Source organism: Convolutriloba macropyga, chromosome 4 (assembly GCF_964194025.1).
Source record: "Convolutriloba macropyga chromosome 4, txConMacr16.3, whole genome shotgun sequence".
Classification (NCBI taxonomy): Eukaryota; Metazoa; Xenacoelomorpha; order Acoela; family Convolutidae; genus Convolutriloba; species Convolutriloba macropyga.
In genome coordinates this window covers 65,405,286-65,431,328 of record NC_134471.1, presented here as the reverse complement: position 1 = coordinate 65,431,328, position 26,043 = coordinate 65,405,286, and the positions used below count along the sequence as shown (strand labels likewise).

The following is a 26,043-nucleotide window of genomic DNA, read 5'->3' as shown; positions in this document are numbered from 1 at the left end:
AAGCGGAGATGAAAAAGGAGTGAACTATGTTTACAACGTGGAGTGGATCAATACAAAAGGTGAAACACAGAAAGGTAATATCGTGATATATGCTGAAATTTTCTTGGGGACTTTGTTCTTTGAAACTAGAGTAGCGAATGAAGGATTATGATTATATTTTAAAGACCCTCTGAAACAGGAGCAGACCTTGTTATATCAAGGAGACATATTTGAAATAGATTCAGTACAATATTTGTTCGACCATGACAAAAAACCAAATATCTTAACGATAGTAAAATTTTCAGACGATAACAGCAAAAAAAGTCCGCGCTGGGAACAAAAAGTACTTGAAGAGCACATTAGACAGAAAAAGAAATTTAGTTGTTCAGTTGAAAAACAGGACAAAACAGATAGGCAATTTTCAACTTTTTGAAACAAACCACTAAATTTGTTTTGCCCAAAGGAAAAGTTGACGGCCACGGAACAAAACTATTCACCTACAGATATATCTGCGACAAATCTCAGGGACGTAAAACTTGACCAATTTTTTGTGTGGGATTTTTGAGGCATGTTTGAAAATCTGAAACAAATTGAGTTATTAAATTGTCACATAGAAACTCTGCGCAGAGCTATGATTTTAACGACACCAATTAATGGAAAATCACATCAATTTTTAGTAAATCAACAAAACGCCCTGGGTACACAAGAAGAAAGAGCGGGAAGAACCTCCTTTTATGTCCATAAGTGCGCTAAAGTTATCGTACATGTTGTCGAGACCAGTTTTGTACAGGGGAAGTACAAATAAGGGTGTCTTCTGACAACAGTTCAGAACGAATTAGATACATGGATTCTATAGTTCATGGACTCTAGAGTATTCTATAGAAATTTCACACTAATTAATTGCAATCCAATGTACCCGAACGCTCTTGAACTGCAGAATGGGTCATGGATAACATATGCCAGACGAACACAACTGATTGATAAACCCAATGATATGCCTATTTACAGAGTTAACGTCAATTGGTCAACCTCCACGCCAATGGAAGGGTTTTTCAATGCAAAGACATTGAACTCAGCAAGAGGGCCCAAAGATTAAAGCATTCGAGAAAAACAATTACAGGAAGAGGACAAGGAGATTTATATGAGCATGAGACTCTAGAGTATTTCAACACGGACTTGAAGTACGATCACCAGTGGCATGAATTGCTGGTTTTTGAATACCTGCGTAGTGAAGTGAAACAAGTCTGGCTTTTGGCCAGGGGAATAACCATCAGTTTGATTACTATTTTTATTGGACTAAAAATCATATTTTGTTTGGTACGTGTGTTTTTTTCAATCGATAGGCTACGCAGTGGCACCAGTCCTGTGATAGCTCTGCAACCCATTAACCCAATGGGGGCATTAGGTTATTTTCATCATCTAAAACAACGTACTAAGGAACAAAAATTGACAAGAAAAAGACCAGTTGAACTGTGTGATGGTAATACAGACATTGTAGTTACAGCAAAATAGGCTAAATCTGTACCAGATATGACAGAAATTGAGATTGACACATTAGATTAATTTAAATGTATGATATGTAGGAATGACAGAACAAAAAGTTGGCGATTATTGCTACTATCTACCCGAGTTGTTCGAGGTCAGGTCGATAGTCAGGCACCAAGTGTATCGGATTGTTGGAGTAACCTCAAATTAAAGATACGTTGTGCCATTGACGCAGCTGCAACCACCCAATATAGTGGATAGAGCCGCAATTAGTGTTATGGTGTTAAAGGGGATGCATCACAGAATCGAGGAACAGCAAAAGAAGATTGACAACAGCAAAATGCTGGGAACTGCCGGGGCTCGGCTCGAAGAGGAGCTCCGGCAGTTAAAACTTGAAAGTCAAATGTTAAGCGATCAATTGCTTGAGACCAAACGACTGCTTGAATACGCTGGGATTCAGCGGGAATCCTGCAGGAGGCAGGAGGAAATATTGAAGAAAGAGTTGTCGGAGGTTACGAATGTAGCCGAATGAAAGACAAGAGAATGTATCGCTCTGGTGGATGAGCGGGATTGTTTAGCTCGGGAGTTGGAGAATGCCGAGATAGATATCAGAAAACTAAGGACTAGGGTAAGAAGAGAACAGACCTCAACGAATGTCATCCAGAGGAGACTGGAGGCGACCAACGCCCGGTCAGTCGACTTCCGAAATTTTATGAGCTTCTATACCTGCCACAGGGGGCCACAACCAGTACTATCCAGAAACATTTCAAAACGTTGGCAAGGCTCTGTCATCCGGACAAGGGTAGTCGTGAGGACCTGTTCAAAATGATTCTTCAGGCAAAGTAAATTCTGGAAGATGAGGAGGCCCGTAATAATTATGACAAGCGCGGGATTGAAAAAGCAGAAGAATATATGAACTCGGAAATGGACCTTTGAAACTCTTGCTTGTGGGTGAGTAAAACACTCACATTTTCTAAGAGGGAGGTATTGTAGTAAACCATAGGACTTAATGTATGACATGCTCATAAAATACATAGTGAACGCACAATTCGAAATTTTCAAAATAAATGGGAGAACAAAAAAAGATGGTTACTAAGAGTAAACCGGATTTTCACAATATAAGGAAAGCAACATAAATAATGATGGGAATCCTCACGGAATGTCATCTTGACGGGAGGCGTCAAGGAATAATTGTTCTTGACGGGATTCGTCAAGCAGGTAAACCTATTATCTGTTAGTTCAACTAACAGGGACCCGTGCGGTAGAAAATAACTATGAGAAAATCCCAAAGAGGTTAAAGAAAATGGGTAAAAATAACCTAAGATTAATCAACCATTGATAGGACCGAAACCAAAGACCATATTCAAAACTAAACCTCATATAATTGAGCTGCCTTTCTCTTATTAGCTTTACACCTTCTGATCCTCTGAAACGTATTGTATTTTCGACCAATAATTCTAACTCTAAATTGAACAGTTTGAATCTTTACAGCTTCATAAGTAATTAAAGTCTTAGATTTAGAAGACTTTTATCAATAACCCCGAGGTTTTAAAGTGCTTTAGAAAAACCCGCAACCCAACCCGTAACCGTACACAGTGCACGGATATTACACAGATCATGATATTCCACTTGTTGGCAAGTAGACCTCTTCCTGTCAAGATTCTGCAAGATCTTCAGTTTGCTGACTGCGTTGGAGTTGAAGCTCAATCCAAGAATTGAGTAATTTCTACCAAACAGCTGGCGCCGTTGGTCGCATGGGATGCACTTGATGGCGTGGTTCAGAGAACTCGCACCTACGAGGTAGACCATATGTGCCGGCCTCTAAACTCCTTCAACGAAAACGCTAAAGCTTTCCAGTCCAGATATCCGGTCTTTTCAAAACTCCTATTTAATAATTTTATTTTGCTTCGCATGGTCTGATTTCCCTCGACTCAAAATGAGCTGTAGTTGTTTCAGGTTGTTCGCGTCTGTGTTGAGGTTTAGTCGAGAGCTGCTGGGGTTCTGACGTCCAGTGTCTTCCAGGATCTAACAAGATTGCTTGCTGCAAGCAAATATATACGAGTACCCGGTTTCTAAAAACTCATAGGAGTGATAACTGGTGTTAAAACTAATTGCAGTATTGTTTTGGGAGAGAAGACTTGACACCTTTTAGTTCTGTTATATTTCAACGTTTGATGCGCCTAGAGCATAAGATATTACTGTAGGTTTTTATTAAAATAGGTGTTTGAGGTAAATTTACATACGCTTCTGTAATGCTTCGTTTTTTTGTGCTCACTGTTCCGTTCATTGAGTTGTTCATAGCCCCTTTGTATTTAAAATGAAGCTAAGAAATTTTAAATTTGTTACTATAAAAAAGGCTAAACTAATGGAGGACGGTAACTAGGTGTATACTATACTTAAGTGAGTTTTATTTATTTGAAATAGTTTTTTGAAACTTTAAAAGACTTAAATTATTGTATTGAGTTCAACCATTTGATACTCATTACAATAGCATACCAATTTCATCGCAACAAATCTGTAGAGTGGTTGGATTCTGAAGAGTCCCATCATTTCCATTTTCCGTCCTTCAAATTTCGGCTCTTCTGTTTTTCCTCCCCCAAGCGTAGTTAGCATGTACCTTTTACGCCGACAGGCGAATGCTATTTTTACATATTAACCTCCTGTATAACATTTAAATTGTAAGGGGGGCATAGAAATATTCACCCCCTTTGACCCGGCTGCTAGAGCCTAACATTTTGCTGTGAATTTAAATTACAGTGCGTTTTTGCGGTTAATTTTAAATACGCTGCTGTGATGTCTCATCTTGGGTGCTCACTGTTCCGTTGCTGGGGTGGATTTTTTCCCCTTTTTGTATAATTATTTCAATTTTTCATTTTGGCTGAATGGCATCCGTTTATCGTTATAAAGTGTACCGATGCTACTGTTACTTTTTCAGAAATGGAGCTGGCTCACAGTTTAACTTTTAACGAAAATGCGCATAAATCAATGCCAACTTCTACCAGAGACCTGTTTCTGTTTGAGTGGTTAAAGTTTCTCGGTAAAGTTTTACCCGGATTGGATAAAAAAGAACTCAAGCAATGTCAAGAGCGATTAGAGAAACAGCTTCTGGCTCTGATATCTGTACCACAAAGCTGTGCAATACAGAAATCCCTGGGAGAAATTGTGGCAGTGCTCTTCAATGTTGGCGAGACTTTTGGACTGTACGCTTTTATCGAGTCATGTAATGAACGACTACGTGTAAAGGACGACACCACAAATAATGTTAAAATCAAAATCTGTGTCATCAACGTTTTCTTCGGAATGTATGCCACTCTAGGTCGGATGATGGGTAACACGTTTGCCGATACTATTCAAATGTTATTGCGAAATACAAAGTCCAATGATTCCGATCTTCGATCGTGCAGCTTACAATGTTTGGGAACAATAATGAGTAGTCTTGGCGCAATGTGTACGTCATATCACCGAGATGTGTACAAAACAGCGAAGTCATTTAATAGTGATCGAAGCATGTCTGTTCGCATCAGCTCAATGAAACTATTGGAGAGCTTGATTCCTAATGCTGCGACGGTTGTCACATCAGATCTGGATAACCTGGTGTCAGTTTGCTGTAAAGCGCTCGAAAATGGCAATTATGACGTGAGATTAGCTGTCTCGTCAGTTTTGTCGAAACTGCTTGTTTCAATGATGCCGGCCTCTAAAGCTGTGTCACTAAATACTCTTTCGAACGCCCCTGCACCAAAGCAAATGGCTGGGAACCAAGCTGGAAAGAAGTTATCAACCGATGAATGCTTTGGAGTTCTGGCTTCTTGTTTCTTCAAATCTTCTTCAGCAGCAACTAGGGTTGGAATAGTTGAAAGCTACATTGCATTTTTCGATGAGTTGGGGAAGCATTGGGTTGAGAAACATGTTAAATTTATTATCAATCACACTTTGAGTCTTCTTGACAATCCGAAAATGCTCAGTTCTCACATTGAAGCTGTTTACTGTCGCCGCAGTGTTAACTTTATATTGAGTCACGTCATTAATCAAGTGATCAGCGAAAAGTCACAAAATGAAGCCGCGAAAGAGTTGATCAAATTACTGGCAGGTCGAATGCAACAAGTTAGCATTGAGGCTACCGATCAAGTTGTGACTATCAACCAGCATGTAATAATCTGTACATTAAACCAAATTTCATCTTTGGTATCTCTTTTGGGATCTTCAATTTCGGTATTTTTCACGGAACATGTTACTGGAGCTGTGAATACTGTGGTCGGTTCTTTACTGTATCCAGCAACATCGGTTAGCCTGGCTGCGGCTTGGTGCTTACGCTGTATTGTAATTGCGGTTCCTGCTCAGCTTACTGTTCTAATCGACACAACCCAAGAGAAGATAGAAGCTTCTAAGAACAACCCAGAGTCACTTGTTGGATACAGCAATGCTCTAACCGCTATTCTTGGCGCAGTGCCTTTGGCAGAATTAGGTGTTCCATCTATTAAAGCCAAAAATGCGTTCTCAATTGCGGAAGATTTGCTTCGAACCGCTTCTCAAAATAGCAGAATGTCTCTGGCTCGTACTCAATGCGGTTGGATGATTATTGGGGCATTGATGAATTTGGGCGCTATAACTGTGCGCCATTTTCTTTCCAAGCTTCTGTTGCTGTGGCGAAATGCGTTTCCAAGATCGGCGAAAGAAATTGAAACCGAGAAAAGTAAGTTTGACCAATTTAATTGGCAGGTTGCACTCGAAGGTCGTGCAGGTGCTCTTTGTGCAATGGAATCATTCCTGCAAAACTGCTCAGAACTTGTATCTGATGATGTTACAAGAAGAATGCTCGTTCCTTTAGAATGTGCTCTCACGATGCTCGCCAATTTGCCGATAAATGTCAAGGCTTCGGCAGCTCAAACTCTAAAAGTCAGCGGCGCGTTTTTCAGACTGCGGCTGTTTTTGGTACTTGGTCAGCTTCCGTCAGAATGCTATGAATCGTTTACTAATCAGTTGATTAGAGTACTGATCAACGAGTTTGCTTTAACAGATAAGCAATCGGCAATTACTACGTCATATTTGGAACAGGTCGGTCACAAATATAACAGCATTTTGCTTGGAGCTAACGGGACTGATAGCGATCATCAGGAAATTGAAGAACAGATGTTGCCTGTCAACCATGCAATATCTTGTGGAACATTAGAGCACGACCCGGTTTCAATTTACGCTGCTAAAAAGTTCCAAAAATATCGCTTTTCGCCTCCCGGACCGCTGCCTTTAGGCATTGCAGTAGTCGACGCAAGTGTGAGCTTGTTCAGCAAGATTTTTTGTGCTACTGCAGTGAAGCATCGAATTAAAATAATGCAGCATTTCGTCGAATGTCTCAAACAAACAAAATCGGTAAAACATCACTCAGTGCAAATAAACATTTTGACAGTTTTGCTGTCGTGTTTGAAAACTATGGCTGAAAATAAAACCCCAATGGGCAGTAATGAATTGCAAGAATTAATATTGACGTTGCTGCTTTCGTTGCTCGGAGACCAATCGGATGTTATAAGATGTGCAGCCGCCGAATGCGTCGGCAGGTTAGCACAAGTGGTTGCCGATAATACATTTACTGCACGAATCAGCCAATCGTGTTTCGACAAAATCCAACTTCAAAGGGACCCTACAATACGAATGGGTAATGCCCTAACGCTAGGGTTCGTGCATCGTTACGTGGGTGGAATCGGTGCTGGGCAACATTTGAGCACCAGTATCAGCATATGTCTGGCTTTGGCGCAGGATATGAGCAACACTTCTGTACAAGTTTGGGCGCTGCATTCGTTGGCACTTATTACCGATTCGGGCGGTGTAATGATACGATCCTACGTTGAGCATATTTTAGCTCTGATGATCAATTTGTTAATGACGGTTCCAATTTCGGCTAAAGATATCCACAGATATATAGGAAAATGTGTGGTTTCATTAATAACTATTCTTGGACCCGAGTTGCAAGGCAACGCTCCTCAAATTTCGAGTATTAGATCGTCTTGTCAACTAGCAAGCGACTTTCTCCTCGGAAGTGCAAACCTTCCCGTTATCGCCGAAGGAATATCGTGCTATCAGCAGCTACATTTGTTTACACCTAAACACGCAGCTTTAAATTCGCTAGTTAACTTTTTGTGCAAGAATTTGAGCAGTAGCTGTTTGGTGTTGAGACAAGTTTCGTGTAGTTGTTTGAAGCAGTTATCACAACGACAAGCAGATCAGGTTTCTCAACTTGCGGCTGCTTATTTTGCAGAAACTCGCGACGCAACGAATGCTGTTGATTCATATTCCAGTGAATTGGAACTTGAAGCTGCTCTGTTTACGCTCCTGGACAGGGAGACAGATTTGACAATGCAAACCAATGTTAAAGTATGCTGCTTTTAATAATAGTAAAATTTTGATTCATTAAAGTAAAAAAATGAATTTTCAGGAATTTGACGGCGGAAAAGTCGAACCATGTAGGAAAGAGCGACAAGTGATTTATCTATTTTTTTTTAAAAAAAATTGATTTGTGTATATCATAGAAATTGCTGTGGGCCGGTTCATTTGCTCAGTGTACAAATGTAAAATTGATAGATAGTATTTGAGATATTGCTTGAATTTATGACCAGATAGGGATGGTTCTGATCTCTTATTTCCAAACGTATCTAACGGAAGAATCATGATTCCTTTTTACCGAGTATTTTATAAAATTGCAGCTGATTCGGAAATATAACAAGCTATACATTCACAGTTAATAGAAAAAGAGGACGTTGTCATTGGTTGAATTTAGGACACGATAGTGATGATCCTGAATTCTCAAGCCATTCTGAAGCTGCAGGCATGGCTCACTCTGTTGCGGAATGTTCTCTTCATAGCCACTGGGGAGGAGGCGGCTGAACAGGAACCCAAAGGAGGGGAGGAAGAAGAGGATGATGATACTACTTTCCAGCCTGTGAACAAAGATACCAGCACCACTCTTCATCAGAGGTAATGCTGTTCTTGCTACCAGATTATTTTGAGTATTTTTTGAAACCGAGTGACCAAATAGTTTTTTCAATACGTGGTATTGGGCAACTCGACAAGAATTTGCAAATATTTCAAAGATATTTTTCAAACAGAAGATGATCGTAATAATCATGTCTTAACTGGATCTGTGTCGAAACAAACCACACACTTTTAGATGTACCCCCGCGGAAATAAACCCCCACTAGACTGTTAATGAGCTGTGCCTTTAATTGCTCTCGAACGGAGTTCGTAGCACTTATTGTAAACGTGTTGGTCTTTTTATGCAAAGTTTTAGCTTGGCCATTTTGTGCTTTTCTTCTAGAACCTTCTTTGACTTCTCGAGTGACTTTTTCACGCTTTCGTTCTTCATTTTTGAGTGATCTCTATGGTTCGCTTTCTGAAGTAAAGCTTGTTGCTAATATAAAATTGATCGCAGCGTAGCGTAAAGAAGGGACTGATATCTCAGTGCGCAGTGCTTCTGGCGAGGGAGCGTGGGGTCAATGGTTCGAATCCCGGCGTGGTCAACTATTTTTGCAACCGTAAAGAAAAAATTATCTAGGCTACAGCCACTGAATTAAGTTGCCTCGCCTATCGTTCGAGAGCAATTCTTCCGACATTAGTCGGTTCATGTTTATCATGCCTTAGCGACCCGTGGGACCTGGTGTGAAACTATCATGTCAACAGGTTATCACGACGAAAGCTTAATGTTACATTGGTGGTTTATTTCATAGACCCTAAGGTTTTGAGAAGAATGAGTAAAAAGTTTGATCATGAAAAATGAAACCGAGTGAACATTTTCGGATTAACGATGTATCTTTGGAAAAAAATGGTTTGTCGCACCGCGGACTTGTTTCAGATGCAACACGAGGGTGTTTGCAGTGCAATGTGTCCAGAAGATCTTTGGTCTAGCAGCAGTGGGAACTAACGATGGAGTCAAAGTGGAGAGTAACAAGACATCCTATCAGTCACCCGATGGGTCTCTGTTCAGTGAAGTCATGCTCAATCAGGAAGCAGGTATTTTGTATCTACTTTTTAAAAGTAATTTCTAATAGTTTTTAATTGCTCTTGAACGAAGTTCATAGCAATTATTGTAAACGTGTGCGTCTTTTTTATGCAAAATTTTTGCTTGACAATTTTGACTTTTCGAGTGATTTTTACGCCCGTGACTTTTTGCGTTTTGCGTGATCTAAAATTCTCTCTCAATCACAATTTCAAGCAGCTGAACTCAATTGGCGGCAATTTAATAGTTAAAGTTAAATGAAAAGTGCGCCGAAACTGGTGCCATTTTTTGCTTTAAATCCTGATAGTGGTATGTGTTAACCTCTAATTGGTTATTTGAAGCCCGCTATTGAACTTCTTAAGTCCCATTTAGACCCCCCCCGACTGGAGCAGGCTGCAATTGATCAGAGCTGTCACTAGTCGTTCGAGAGCAATTATTCCGACGTTTAGTTGGTTGTTTATTTCAAGTAAACGATTGACCCCTAGTAGGTTGTTGATTGCTCTCATACGAAGTTTGTAGCAATTATATTAGTCCTGTTGGTCTTTTTTATGCGATTTTTCGTTTGTTCGATTTTTCGTCTGACGCTTTTGACTTTTCGTCCTCAAAAACGGGATAAACAGGTAGCGACCAGCGGGCAATAAGTGCTCTTAGAACCTTTCAGCTCTATTTCAGCTGAAACTGTTTTTGAGACTTATAATTATGGTGTGAAGGGCGTTTCTTAGAAGTTGAAGACCCCTCCACTGTTGACCCCCCCTACTATTGGCCCCCACCCCCGCGCGCTGTTACCCCCGATTCCGCTGTTGCCCCCCCCCCCCCCATCAGCCTTCGGTGCAACCCCCCCTCCCCGGGCCCGTTTCTAGCTATTTTCGAACAACCGCTCGCCTCTCTATTTTGCTCATTTTTTTCAAGCTTTTTAAAATGTTTTTTATACATTTGTTTAAAATTTTTATTAGCCCTAGTTGTCAAGGAACCTCATCTAGGTTTGAATAATAGGTTACCGCATAGTTTCTGGTGGTAATGGAATGGCTTCAATATTTTAACATCACGAATTTTAGCTTTTTTTTAAATGGGAATTTTTCAATTTTTTTATTTTCCTTATTCAGGTCTCTCCAGACCCAGATGTCAGAAAACCTTCTAAGGGGTTTGATAATAAGTGACTGACAAATTTTTATTGGCCATGGAATAGATTTAAACTTTTTAATGTCACAAATTTTTGCAATTTTTTTGATAAAACTGCTTTTTGGTTTTAGTTTTTTGGTTTCAAGAGTCAAGGAACCTCCTCAGGGGTTCGAAATTAGTTTGGATGTATAATTTCTTGATGTAATGGAATGTCTTGCAAGATTTTAACATCACGAATTTTATATTTTTTTTTGACAATTTTTGCTTTTTTTCGATTTTCTGACATTTATAGTCGCTATTCAGGTTTTTTGAGCCTCAAGGATCAGGAAATCTCATTGAGGGTTTGATAGTAAATTACTGGAAAATTTTTGTTGGTCATGAATTTTTTAACTTTTTAATATTACAAGTTTTAGCAATTTTTTTGATAAAACTTGCAATTTTTTTAACATTTTTGAAATTTTTTCTTTTCTATGTTTTTCTAGCCTCAGGAACTTCCTCTAGGGTTCGATATTGTGTTACTGCATAGTTTATAGATATTTACGCAATGTTTTTTACGAATTTTTATGATCACGAATTCAAGCCATTTTTAAAAAGGTTTGTAATTTTTTAATGTTTTCGAATTTTTTTCCTCCAAGTTTGGGAGCTGCTCCAAGGTTTGATAATAAATGCCTGTGTAGTTTCTAGAGCTAATGGAATGGTGATCAATATTTTTTATTGCTCCAGTTTTTATTAATATTTAGATAAAATGGAAATTTTCAAATTTTGATCCAAGTGTATGGATCTTTGAGCCAGTGAAACTATTTCATGCTTGAAACAGGGATATTGGATAGTCTCCTGAGACAATGAAAGGGTTCTTAGGATAATAATACCTTAAATTTTAGCAAAAATTGTTAAAATTTGCAATTGTTTTCAAAATTTTTTAATGTTTTTTATATCCTTGTGAGTGTAACGACCATTACTCGTCAACGAAATTTTTCGTCAAAGTGTTGGAGATGGGTGACTTGACAGATTTTTTTTGAAAAAAAAGGCTTTGAACCTTTTTGCTGCAAAGTTGAAATCTTCTGTTTTTCTTACCTCTTTCGGTTTTTTCTATATGTTTTATTTACTAACAAGGCTAGAAAACTAGAATCCCACCATGGAAAGTATTCTTATCTTTTTTTCTTTCTTGCTTAGGGTCTCTATCCTTCTCTTTCTGTTTGACGTTTTATCTCTCTCTCTCTCTATCTTTGTTGATGCCGCACTTCAGCCTATGTTATGTGGCGTAATGTCATCATCTCTTATCCTCATTTGCAATGAGTTATAGTGTAAATATTTTTATCATAAATGACGTATTAGGCACTTTTTAAGAAATTATTGTTAATTTCTCTCAAAAGCAATTTGTAGCAAATATATTAATCCTGTTTGCCTCTTTGATGCAATTTATCGCTTGGCCGATTTTTCGTCTGTCCCATTTGACTTGCGTCTTCAGAAAGGGGATAATGAGGTAGGGCCCAGTTTGCCTTAATTTCTCAAGTCATGCTCAATCAGGAAGCAGGTATTCTATATCTACTTTTTAAAAATAATTTCTAATAGTTTTTAATTGCTCTTGAACGAAGTTCATAGCAATTATTGTAAACGTGTGCGTCTTTTTTATGCAAAATTTTCGCTTGACAATTTTGACTTTTCGAGTGATTTTTACGCCCTTGACTTTTTGCGTTTTGCGTGATCTAAAATTCTCTCTCAATCACAATTTCAAGCAGCTGAACTCAATTGGCGGCAATTTAATAGTTAAAGTTAAATGAAAAGTGCGCCGAAACTGGTGCCATTTTTTGCTTTAAATCCTGATAGTGGTATGTGTTAACCTCTAATTGGTTATTTGAAGCCCGCTATAATGACCACGATTCTCGCGATTGTGATAATGCATCGACATTGCTAGTTTGTCATTTTTCAGGGCGAACAATAGTTTTTTATTTTTTTTAATTTATAATGTTTTTTTATTAATTGCTCTCATACGAAGTTTGTAGCAATTATATTAGTCCTGTTGGTCTTTTTTATGCGATTTTTCGCTTGACCGATTTTTCGTCTGACGCTTTTGACTTTTCGTCCTCAAAAACGGGATAAACAGGTAGCGACCAGCGGGCAATATGTGCTCTTTGAACCTTTCAGCTCTATTTCAGCTGAAACTGTTTTTGAGACTTATAATTATGGTGTGAAGGGCGTTTCTTAGAAATTTAAGACCCCTCCACTTTTGACCCCCCCACTATTGGCCCCCACCCCCGCGCGCTGTTAACCCCGACCCCGCTGTTGCCCCCATCATCCTTCGGTGCAACCCACCCTCCCCGGGCCCGTTTCTAGCTACTTTCGAACAACCGCTCGCCTCTCTATTTTGCTCATTTTTTTTCAAGCTTTTTAAAATTTTTTGTACATTTGTTTAAAATTTTTATTAGCCCTAGTTGTCAAGGAACCTCATCCGGGTTTGAATAATAGGTTACTGCATAGTTTCCAGTGGTAATGGAAGAGCTTCTATATTTTAACATCACGAATTTTAGCTTTTTTGAATGGGAAATTTTAATTTTTTTGACATTTATTTTTCCTTATTCAGGTCTCTCCAGACCCAGATGTCAGAAAACCTTCTAAAGGGTTTGATAATAAGTGACTGACAAATTTTTATTGGCCATGGAATAGATTTCAACTTTTTAATGTCACAAATTTTAGCAATTTTTTGATAAAACTTGCAATTTTTTTAACATTTTTGAATTTTTTCGTTTTCCATGTTTCTCTAGCCTCAGGAACTTCCTCTAGGGTTCGATATTGTGTTACTGCATAGTTTATAGATATTTACGCAATGTTTTTTAGGAATTTTTATGATCACGAATTTAAGCCATTTTTAAAAAGGTTTGTAATTTTTTAATGTTTTCGAATTTTTTTCCTCCAAGTTTGGGAGCTGCTCCAAGGTTTGATAATAAATGCCTGTGTAATTTCGAGAGCTAATGGAATGGTGATCAATATTTTTTATTGCTCCAGTTTTTATTAATATTTAGATAAAATGGAAATTTTCAAATTTTGATCCAAGTGTATGGATCTTTGAGCCAGTGAAACTATTTCATGCTTGAAACAGGGATATTGGATAGTCTCCTGAGACAATGAAAGGGTTCTTAGGATAATAATACCTTAAATTTTAGCAAAAATTGTTAAAATTTGCAATTGTTTTCAAAATTTTTTAATGTTTTTTATATCCTTGTGAGTGTAACGACCATTACTCGTCAACGAAATTTTTCGTCAAAGTGTTGGAGATGGGTGACTTGACAGATTTTTTTTGAAAAAAAAGGTTATGAACCTTTTTGCTGCGAAGTTGAAATCTTCTGTTTTTTTGCCGCTTTCGGTTTTTTGTATACGTTTTATTTACTAACAAGGCTAGAAAACTAGAATCCCACCATGGAAAATTTTCTTCTCTTTCTCTTTTTTGCTTAGGGTCTCTTTCCTTCTCTTTCTCTTTGAAGTTTTATCTCTCTCTCTCTCTCTCTCTCTCTTTGTTGTTGCCGCACTTCAGCCTGTGTTATGTGGCGTAATGTCATCATCTCTGATCCTCATTAACACTGAGTTATAGTGTAAATGTTTTTCATCATAAATGACTTAATGACTTATTGGGCACTTTTTAGGAAATCATTGTTAATTTCTCTCAAAAGCAATTTGTAGCAAATATATTAATCCTGTTTGTCTCTTTGATGCAATTTTTCGCTTGGCCGATTTTTCGTCTGTCTCATTTGATTTTCGTGTTTCGAAACGGGATAATGAGGTAGGGCCCAGTTTTAATTTCTCTTAGAGCCATTCAGCCCACTGGTCTTCAAGTATGCGATTAACAGAAACTGTTTTGGACACTTATACTTATGGTGTGAAGGGCGGTTCTTAGAAATTGATCCCAGAACCCCGATCCACTTTGGCACCCCCTCTGCGTTGCACCCCCGCTCTGCTCACCTTACGCCCTTTCAATTAATCTAAAGCTAGCCTCACTAAACCGTGGCTAGCTGCTGACGAAGCCAACTACTCGCCTGTTGTTTGAGAGCAATTCGCCCGACGTTAGTCGATTATGTTTTACTTTCTACTCGTTACAAAAGGGGTCATGTGCAGTTATGAAGCAGGTGCGCTTGAGAGGTTAAGTAATATGCAATCCACTATCGTGTATTAACTGAATCGTTTTTGAAAAAAAACCATTCAATTTTAAATAGGAAGATGGAGAGTTGGGTAAAACAGAAAAAATCCTAATTTTTGCCCGGTTTTTGTTTTTACTCGGTAAACTTGAAATATTGTTTTGGGTTTTTCAGGTACCGATCCGTTGATCACTCACATTCAAGAGTTGGTGAGAATCGGATTCATGGCGGCGACAGCGTCCTATGACCAGCTTCAAATCGAGGGACTCAAGGTAGCTCTCGGCTGCTTCTTAATTTTTCAGTAAAATTATTTAACCTCAAAAGATATAAAACAAATGAAAGATATAAAACCTATACATAGCGTTACTCATCTGAGGAAAAGTTCCTAACTCAGGATCAGAAATCCTGAGTTTTTTTATATAAAAATACCATTTTTATAGTCATTTCGCCATCAAACAGATTAATGATTAAACGCTGTCAGTGTGAGGATGAGCGCTTACTTAAGCATCGCTTCACGTTGACCATAGCTTGAGCAATCATGGCTGAAATGATGGCACCACGTAAAACTTTTAGACGCAAAAAAGTGGCAAAGTCACCAAAAAAGAGAATTCTTACTCATTAAATGAACAGTCTGAAATCTGTGGAGTAATAGAAAAGGACAGCTCAGAACAGGCTGCTACTGTTAATACACTACAGACTAAAAGTCTAATGCTGATCAGCTGGGATTACGCAGAAACAAAGTTATTAAAAAGTAAGGTTCCAATGCTTTTTAGTAAGATCTCGTTGGGTTGCAAAAAGTAAAGCTCCCAGATGCGTGAAATAGAATATTGGCTATAATCTGACCGCTCTTCTAGAATCCCGTTCGTAGTAAAGGTTGATTTTGATGAGTGAGCCAAAATCGTATTAGGTTCTCAATTCAGGTTCTGGAGGAGTTGATCAAGCGATTCTGCCATGCACGAGATCCGGACTTTGACGACCAGCCTTTGCTGGAACAGTACCAGGCTCAGTTCGGAGCAGCACTTCGACCTGCATTCCTGAGGGAAAGTTCACCACACGTGCTCTCCAAAGCGTGTAATCTTTGCAGTATCTGGATCACAAGCGGAATTGCCACTGATATTGTCGACCTAAGAAGGATCCATCAGCTCCTGGTAATTACGTTTAATGGAAGTTTTAATGGAAGTTTTACGTTTAATATTACGAATTTTAGCAATTTATTGATAAAGTTTGTATTTTCTAAAGTTTTTTTTTGAAAAAAATTTGTCATGTTAACTTTCGTGTCTCTGTGATCAGGTAACAGTTTTTGTGGGCAATGGAATGGTTTTCAACTTTTTCTATTACGACTTTCTGAAATTTTTGACGAATTTTATTTTTCATTGTTTCTGAAATTTTTTGTCATTTCACTAGTTTATCGGTATTAACGAGCCAATGCAACTTTTTAAGGCTTGGCATTGGGTGTATGGATAGCCTCTGAAGGCAATGAAAAGCTTCTGCGAAAGCTATTATCAAAACTTTTAGCAACATTTCATTAAATTTGCAATTGTTTTCAAAATTTTCTTCAATTTTAGTCATTTTCTGTGTTCATCAATAGTTACTGGCCAAAGAAACTTTTTTAGGTGTTGCAGATAGGGTATTGTACATATTTCAGAGGAAAAGTGTTTTTGAAGTTTTCATTAATTCCAAATTCGGAAACTTTCTTTAAACTTTCCTTTTTTCAGTTTTTTATGTATGTCATATTTCTTGATTTTTGCTTTTTATTGGCCATTAAAGCTCTTTCAAGGATCGAGCTATAGTTAGTGGGTATATTTAATTGTCTCAAATTTGGCCATCGTAATTCATTTCTTTAGATTGCATTCAGGTCTTGTCCTGCTATGTTTTTTGTAAGATGTTTTTACAAATTTTCATGACTTCGATCGTTCAAAACGGAATAAACAGCTAAGGTCCAATTTATTAAGGGCATTAAGTTATTAGTAGACCTAAGGTAGCTTTAGTTGTCTTTTAAGTGGTTCGATTCCTGAAGCTGCTGCAAAGGCTTAAATTCAAGCCTAAAAGGTCATTTTCAAGAGTTTTTGAGCTAAAAGTCTAATTTTTGAAATTTTTTCAATTTTTTTTGAAAGTTTTGTCTTTTTTAGGTTTTTCTAGCCTCTAGGGCCAAGGAACTTCCTCTAGGGTTCTATAATAGGTTAATGTATAGATTTTAGTGATAATAACTTTGGTTTTCAAGATATCACAAATTTTAGAAGTTTTAAACTTGCAATTTTTTGAGTTTTGAGGTTTTTTTGACAATATTTGAATTTCCGTGGCCTCAGGATTCAGGGACACTCCTCTAGGTTTTCATAATAGTTTAAAGCACGTTTTCTAGTGGCAATAAAGTTCTTCTCAACTTTTTAATGCAAGTATTTTAAATTTTTTCCGATACGAGGGGCCAAGCAACCTCCACTGGAGTCTGATAATGAGTAAAGAATTTTGATAAAATTTTAAAATTCAAATTTTATCATGTCTCAAGTTTATCGATCCTTATGAGCCAGTGAAACTATTTTAGGCTTGAATTGCGGATACTGGATAATCTCTGAAGACCATGAATTGGTTCTGAAGATGTTAATATTATGAATTTTAGCAACTTTTGGTCAAATTTTACAATTTCAAATTTCGTTTAGTCTTGTATTGACGGTTTTCGAAGTTGATAAAGGTTTTTTGGAAGCTAGAATTACTTGCTATGGCCATTTTGTGAACTGTATATGGTTAATGTAAAGACATCCATAAAAAATCCTTCTAATTTTCGCAATTTTTCAAGTTTTTTGAAAATTTTTGTTTTTTGAGTTTCTCCAGCCTCAGGGGCCAGAAAACCTCCCCTAGGGTCTGATATGTTTCTGCATAGTTTTTAGTAGCAATCAAGTTGATTTCAACATTGAATTTTACGAATTGCTTTTTAAAGTTTTGAAAAAAATTGTATTTTATAAATTTTTCTTTCTCTCTGACCAGGTAACGATTCTTATGGGCAATGGGATGGTATTCAACTTTTTATATCACGACTTTCTGAAATTTTTGATGAAATTTAATATTTCGTCAAAATTTCCGAAAATGTTCATATTTTTAGTTTGTTGATCTTTGAGCCAGTGCAATTTTTTAGGTCTTGACATTGTGTTACTGGATAACCTTTGAAGACAATGAAATGGTTCTGAGGAAACTGATATCGGAAATTTTGGCAACGTTTCAAAATTTGCAATTTTTCAAATTTTTAAAAATTTTAGTCTGTTTATTTTCTTTGTTTATTATAATTTCCTATGTTTATCAAACGTTACGGCCCAAAAAAGTTCGAAACTTTTTTAGGTCTTGCAGATGGGGTTTTGTACGTATTCTAGAGAAAAACGGGGTCTGAAGTCTTTAATAAGTTGAAGTGCGAAAAATTTATATTTTTCAATTTTTTCAAGTTTTTACTTAATTGATTTTTGCATTTTAAATTGGACAATAAAGCTCTTTCAAGACCTCTTCTTTCAGAGAACCTCCTGTAGGTTTTCACATTAGGTTCCTCTATTGGCAATGGAGTTGTTTTTAACTTCTTTTTGTCACGAATTTTAGCATTAGTTTTGTAACCATTGCATTTTTGAATTCTTCTGGTACCAGAGGCCAATCAACCTCCCTTAGAGTTTGATAATAAGTTACTGCATAATTACTAGAGATAATGGAATGGGTTTCAATATTTTAGTGTGACAACTTTTTGCAATTTTTTGATAAAATTTGAAATTTCATTCTTTGAAATTTATTATGTTCCAAGTTTATTGATCCTTATGAGCCAGGGAAACTATTTAAGGATTGAAATACTAATACTGAATAGTGTCTTAAGACAGTGAAATTTTTTTGAAGATACTACTCTTAGGAGTTTTGGAAACTTTTGGTTCACGTTTGCAATTTAAGTTTTTTTAAATTTGTTGTCTTTTTCTGAGTTTAACTATCTTTAGTGGCCAACTAATTTTTTTAGGTCTTGTAGATGAGTTATATGGCAGAATTCCAGTTTAAAAAACAATTCCATAAAAAGTGTGTGCATATTGCACAATTCCAAACAAAGTTTTAAACAATCTGTTTGTGCAAAATATAGAAACTTTTTTTTAAAATTTGCGCTTTTGAGTTTTTTAAGCGTTTGTCATATTTCTACCTTAAATGGCTCCTTCAAGGCTTGTGCGTTACTTAATGAATAAGTTTCGTTTTTAGTTTTTTTTATTGTCTTAGTTTCTCAACTTTTGATGTTTTTCTTTTTGGCCGACTTTTTTCAATTGATCTGCTGGTCAGGTGCAATAGTTCTGTTTTTCTTTCAAGTCTTCTAATTGTGTTGCAGGACCTTGTCCTGCTATGTTTTTTTATTCGTCGTCTCCATAGTTGATTCTGCGACCATTGACTTCAATTTCAGTGACTTCTGCTTTGCAATTAAAATTTGTGTAAGTGACATCATTTGTTCTGCTTTAAGACCAATCGTGTGACTTACCTCACTCAAAAATTGACTCCTGAATTCATTTAATAAATTTTATGAACTTTTACTATTTGAAGATCAATAGTGTGCATCTAGGTACTTCCTGTTATTTAGGTTTTGTAAAGTTTTTTTTAAAAGTTTTTTTTAAAGATGGGTAAAGTTTTTTTTAAAAAAATCTATTTGATGACCATCTGAACTGTTGGTTGACTAGGTTGTTCAAACGAATTCTCGTTCAAGAAAAATGAAAAAGAAGGAGTGAATTGCAAAATTTCCACTTTTTTCAATTTAAAACTTTTCGTATTTTAAACTTGAAGTAAACCATAGTTACAGATAAGCCAAATAAAGTTTAATGGAAATCTTTAATTGCTCCCAAAGGAAGTTAGTAGCAATTATATATTAGTCCTGTGCTCTTTATGTAATTTTTCGCTGGTATGATTTTTCTTCTGAACCATTTGACTTTCGGTGCTCAAAAACGAGATAAACATGTAGCGCCCGGAGGGCATAAAGGGCTCTGAAACTCTATCTTCTTACTATACTCTAAGTTCTAAGTATGCAATTCAACTAATCTGTTTTGGAGACAAAGTGTGAAGGGTCCCCCCTCGCTCCAATCCCCCTCCCCCCAATTCACTCAGCCCCTCCCCCCATTTAATCCCCCTGCGATTAAGCTAAAGCAGGCCTCCTTAAACCGTACCTAGCGACTGTCGAAGTCAACCATTCACCAGTCGTTAGAGAGCAGTTCTACTGACGTTAGTCTGTTATGTTTTAGATCTCGGCACCCAGATTAGTGCCTTTTAAACTCTTTGAAATGGTTACTGTTTCAATTGCTCTCAAACGATGATTGTAGCAATTATATGAGTCCTCATGATTAGTCCTGGTATAGTCATAATATTAGTCTTTGCTGCAATTTTATACTTGACAGAATTTTCGTCTGACCCATTTGACTTTTCGTCGTCAAAAACGGCATAAACAGGTAGCGCTTGGAGGGCATAAAGTGGTGGAGCAACTCTCTTAGGGCCTTACGATTTACTAGACTAACTGTTTTGAGATAATTTCGGGGTTTGAGGGGGCAATTCGTAGTCTTCAAAGTTTGACCCCCACAATCAACACAACCCCCCCCCCAACACCCCCGTCCAAACTGACGATTTAGACCCCGCTCTCGTCCAGCTCTCCCTCAAACCTCTCTTCCATGGCTCGTCCCCGCATCGCTTAACTCCCTCCCCCAACTCAACTCACCCCCCCCCCCCCCCCTAGTGCTAGCATCACGCATCACTAAGCCCCTGCTGGCTACCACCAAAGCCAACCATGTTTAATTGCTCTCAAACGAAGTTGGTAGCAATTATATTAGTCCTGTCGGTTTTTAATGCGATTTTTCGGTTGATCGATTTTTCGTTTGACGCTTTTGACTTTTCGTCCTCAAAAACGGGATAAACAGGTAGCGCCCAGCGGGCATTAAGTGCTCTTAGAGCCTTTCAGCTCCCCCCCCCCGACTATTGGCCCCTCCACAATTTTTGTCATTTTTGAATATTTTCAGCCCGAGGTGTTAAGGAACTTCTTCTAGGGTTTTTATAATAGTTTACTGCATAGTTTCTAGTGGTAGTGGAATTTAACATTTTAACATCACAAATTTTACCAATTTTTTGACAAAACGTGCAATTTTTTTTCAATTTTTTGGACATTTATTCTTCATTATCCGCCTCTTTCCAGATGCAGGGGCCAGAAAACGTCCTTAAGCGTTTGATAATAATTTACTGAAAAAGTTTCATTTGCCACGGAATAGCTTTCAATTTTTTAATATTACAATTTCAATCAAATTTTTTGATAAAACTTGTATTTTCAATTTTTTAATGTTCGTCAGTTTTTAGTTTTCTCCAGCTTGAAGAGCCGAGAAACTTCTTCTAGGGTTTGAAAATAGGTTACTGTAGGTTACTATAGTTTCTAAATGTAATGGAATGTTTTTCAAGATTTTATCATCCCGAATTTTAGCATTTTTTTCACAAAATGTGCAAAATTTTTCAATTTTTTGGACATTTATTTTTTATTATCCACGTCTTTCCAGACGCAAGGGCCAAAAAACGTCCTTAAGGGTTTCATATTAAGTTACTGGAAAAAATATACTATGGAATAGCTTTCAATTTTTTAATATGACAAATTTTATCAATCTTTTTGTTAAATTCTGCTTTTTCAGGTTTTTCAAAAAGTTTTTGTCGGTTTTTAGGTTCCTCCAGCCTCAGAAGCCACATAAACTCCTTTAGGGTTTGATTATAGGTAACTGCATAGCTTTTAGATGTAATGGAATGTTTTTCAAGTTAATTTCAGCAATTTTTTAAGTTCTTTTAATAGCCGCGGAGCAATAGCTGAAGCTATTATTGGCCTTCTCTTGGTTTTTTTGTTTATTTCGTCGTCAAGATTTTTGTTACGACCATATGACGTCACAACCACTTCAAATCTGCTTTTTGTTCATTCGTTCATGCGATTTCAATTAAGTTGCGTGCGTGACGTCATTTTTCAATCTTAGTGGAGCTAGTTTTTCGTTCATTCGCGTGATTAAATTTTTGGTCACACGTGACTTCCGTCACCCTAAAAAATGACTTCCTCACTGAAATTGACTTTGCTTCAATTGAAAGAGATAAGGTCAAATGAGTGCTTGTCACTCTAATTGAAGGTTATTTAAGAGCAGCTAATAAAAACAGCAATGAATTATACAGATTCTTTATCAAAATTTAACAACTCATCCCTTAATGAAAAGATTAAAAAGATTCTTTTTTGGTTGAGGCCTTTTTACCTTGTTTTTGAGACAAAAGATCTATAAAGCAATTGCGGCTATTTTCTGGCAATATGCCAGCTATGTTAATGTTTTTAAATTTTTTATCATTTTTTGCGGCACCAGGTTACTAGGGACCTCCTCAAGGCTTGATGATAAGCTTTCGCATAGTTTCTAGAGCTAATGGAATGGTTATCAATATTTTAATGACTCCAGTTTTAGTACTTTTTTGATAAATTTCAATTTCAAATTTTTGGAAAATTTTTATCATATTCCAAGTTTATGGATCTTCTTGAGCCAGTGAAAGCATTTAAAGCTGGGAATAGGGATATACTGGATAGTCTCTTGAGGCAATGAAACGGTTTTGAAGATTTTAATATTTTGAATATTAGCAAGATTTTGTTAAAATTTGCACTTGTTTTCGAACTGTTTGCATAATTTTGTTCTTTTCTGAGTTTAACGATCATTAGTGGCCAACGAAGCTTTTCAAGTCTTGAAGATGGGTTACTTGACATAACTTCAGAGGCAAAAAATCGTTCGGAACTTTTTCACTGCGAAATCTGCAAGCTTTTCTTTTTAGTTTTGCAAAATTTTGTAAATTTTTAAATATCAGTTTTTATTTGATTTCTTTACTAACAAAGCTAGGAAACTAAAAGTTGCAAAGTCGAATCAAGCCAAAGATAGGCTCGCTAAACCGTGGCTAACTACTGACAAAGCCAACCGCTCATCGGTTGTTTGAGAGCAATTCGCCGACGTTAGTCGGTTATGTTTTTATATGTTTCTTCGTCCTTGCCTGTTTTAAACCGAATGAACACCAGTGGGGTCAATATACCGGCTGTTTTTGCCTTGTCTTGGCCGGCTAATTTTTATTTTAACGTTGAATAATCGTATCAATAATTGAAGCTTGATTTTTTGTAATCTCATTATTGCAATGTAATCGAAGAGTTCTTTTTTAATGATAGTCTATAAGTTAACGTTGAGCTTTTTGCGTTTGTGTAATCTTTAGACGCAAAATTTTACTCTTTTGAACTTTTTAACTTTAACAATAAAAGCTCAGATTTTTCTAAAAGCCCAGAAACTCGAATGTATCTAAGTTGTATGTTAGATAAATTTGACTTTTGATTTAGGTAACTTCTCTTTCGAAGGCACAGAATGCTCGCTCATCAGGAGCCCATTCAGTATTTAGCGAGTGTTCCGCAACTTCAGAAAGATTAGCAGTGTTAAAAGCGTGGGCAGATATGTATTACGTAGCCATAGGAATGGAACAGAGCTTTCAAACTGATCAGAATCAAAGTGACTCTGCTACTGCTGGAGGAGGAGGAGGAAGTGGGAATAACAATACTATGACGTCATCGTCGTCGAGTTTGCTGGAATTGGTGACTCCTGAGTTGTCTAACTTGTACATTATGTGGATTGAGGCACTGAAAGGTTTGTGTTAAGTTTCTGAGTTTGTCATTGAGAAAACAACGTTATTTTTAGAATGGTAGACTCATTAGTGACTGCGGTTTAATGATTCTTAAGCGTACAGAATGCTTTTACAATATTAATGAATTGAATGCTTTAAAACTGAATAATTGAAGCCGAATGAAGGTGATGATATATCGCCTGCATAACTGATATATTGAAATTTTAAATGATATGATTTATCTGCGGCAATGGGACGTATTTATTAAAATATAAAATTAAACAGCAAAAAGTTTTCATGATATTTTTTTTAAAAATGATATTCATTATGAATCAGCTTCAGAATGATATGCATTACAGCTGGGAATGGAGATAGTACCAAAGGGTGAGAAGTTGTTTGAAAGATCTGACATTCTTACTCGCATAGAATATTTCATATTGTGTCTTTGATATTCGAAGTTGCAATGGCAGCGTTATTCTATTGATTTTTTCTTCTGTTCAGAATATGGTCTGGCCTTATCCAATGGCAATGTAGTGGTTAATGACGAAGTTCCTTTGTCAATCCGAGAACCAAGCTGGGGCAATCTTCTCTGCAGCGCTACCCTCTATTTCACAACCCACGTTCTACCAAAAGCAGTACAAGATTGCAAAATTGTGAAACGGGAAAGCGACGGCAGAACTTACTTCCTAGATAACGAAATCCTAAGCGATATTCATTTATTGATGGGTTTATCGAGTGTTCCGTTGTCACAACCGACAGTGTTACAAAATCCTTTAAAAATTACATTTTGTCTGAAATCATTAGTCAAACTTGTAGAACAACCTCAGATTTCGAATTATATGTCGGAAGACGACAGGGCTGATAAAATAGTAGAACTAGCCCAAATTCTATTCAAAGTCGCGCTTTCGTGTGGCGAAATTGAAGTTCTGGACCTGTTAGTTCAAAGTACAAGAGTGTTGTCCAAATGCGCAGTAACGAGTGAAAATTTGGCGTCAAAATGCGATTTGCAAGATTCGAGTTTGGTCAAAGTTTTGCTCGAAATTCTGTCATGTGTTTTTTCAAGACACGTTCCAAGTTTGCGTGAAACCCTAACAGTTTCAAACATTCGCCCAGTTAAGAAATTTAAGGAACAGTCTGCGAAATTGATATCGTCATCATGTGAAATTTTCCCAAATTTGCTGAAGTTGGTCGACAATAAATTTGACATTGCGGTTCGAACGACGTGTTTGCATATGCTTGTATGTGCTTTGAAAGATTCGTGTCTAAGCAGCAGCTCGGCCGGTGCGCTAAGTTCAGTACTGCACTGTATTAAAACATTAACCGCTCATGAAGTTGGCGCACTTAGCTCTGATGAAAGTTCAGAAGAGCCTAAAAATGACGATTCTTCGAAAGATGCGAACAAAACAGAAAATGATGCAAATAATACAAAGCTTGAAATGCGACAAAAAATGTGGACGAAAGTTTTGACTTCAGTTTATCTATCAGTTCTGGATTTTGCCGAAAATTCCGAAGAATGTGATATAAGTCGGTGTGTTTTGACTTTCGCGACGCTAACTTTAGCGTTCCCAGAAAAGATTACGGTTAATTCAGTCATTTTAGAGCGAAGTGTTGCTTTTCTATCACCTGTTTTGAGGTCCGAAAGAAGTGTGAGCAAAGTTCAACATTTGAAAGTCATTTCATCGCTTTTGCGAGCGAATAAAAAAGTTGTGGCACTTAAATTTTGCAAGCCCATTTTATCGGCTATTTTTGAAGAGTTGAGCAAAGTTACTGAAGAAAACCCAGATATTTGGCAATGTCTTAAAGAAGAGGTTGATATTTTACTACTCGGCCTACCGTTAGTTCTGGAAATAACTGGCAATAATTCGATGCTGTACCATTTTATAAAAGTTCTAGTCAAAATTATGGACGTTTACAGCAATCAAAGTCAGTTGTATCTTTACTCTATCGAAACTCTGAAAAGGTTGAGCGCGGTTTATTCCGAGCAGATTAAAGCAATTTTCGCGCAAGATGCGCGGCTTAAAGAAGACGTGAGTAATGCGGTTAAAAGGACTATTCCGATAGACATGGCAAAAGATACCAAAGGGAGCAAAAGTCAAGATGCTGGACAAAAAGCGAAGCAACCTTCGATTCAGTTGAAAATAGATTTCAGTAATTTTGGAAAATAGTTTAAAAGTATAAAAAATGAGAATAAAAATTCGTATAATCTTGAAGAATTTTGTTGTTAATGAGTTGTACATTAATCTTTTGGGTCTTTCCCTATCTTAGCCCCCAAAAATTATAGTCCCCTCCCCGTTATGGAACAATTACCATGATTGTGGAGAGGGAGGGTTGGCTATAGGATATGAGGATATGTTACCACTACGCTGAGGGGCTAGAATGGGAAAGACCCTATCTTTTTATGTTCACTGATTTGACTTTATTCACCGTTGTAACTTAAGTACAATAGGATGAAAATATGTTTCTGTATATTTTGTTAATGGTGCTAGAGAAATTATCTTAATTTATATTCAGTTTCGCTAAATATTGCTTTTCTGGAAAGATATTACAGCTAAATTTCAAAGTTGGGAGAGTAAATGTTGGGGAAAACTGAAGCGCTGGCAAATTTGTTGACAAACTTTTTTTGTAGGGCGTGTGATTGAGTAAACTGCCCAGGGTGACCACCTCCCTACAAAAAATGGGAGGGAGTTGGGTTAATTCTTATCAAATCTTTAGAAGCAAGCGTGA

At 37.1% G+C, this 26,043-nt stretch overlaps 1 protein-coding gene across 1 annotated transcript; it reads left to right on the top strand.

The window, feature by feature from the left end:
• The first annotated feature begins 4,401 nt into the window (after positions 1–4,401).
• On the top strand, positions 4,402–25,840 carry LOC142337832 (HEAT repeat-containing protein 5B-like). The gene is made up of 7 exons (XM_075387363.1): positions 4,402–7,827; positions 8,231–8,427; positions 9,302–9,459; positions 14,866–14,963; positions 15,612–15,839; positions 23,042–23,342; positions 23,821–25,840. The coding sequence occupies exons 1-7, from the start codon at positions 4,402–4,404 to the stop codon at positions 25,482–25,484; spliced, it is 6,072 nt and encodes a 2,023-aa protein (XP_075243478.1). The 3' UTR covers positions 25,485–25,840.
• Positions 25,841–26,043: the final 203 nt, after the last annotated feature.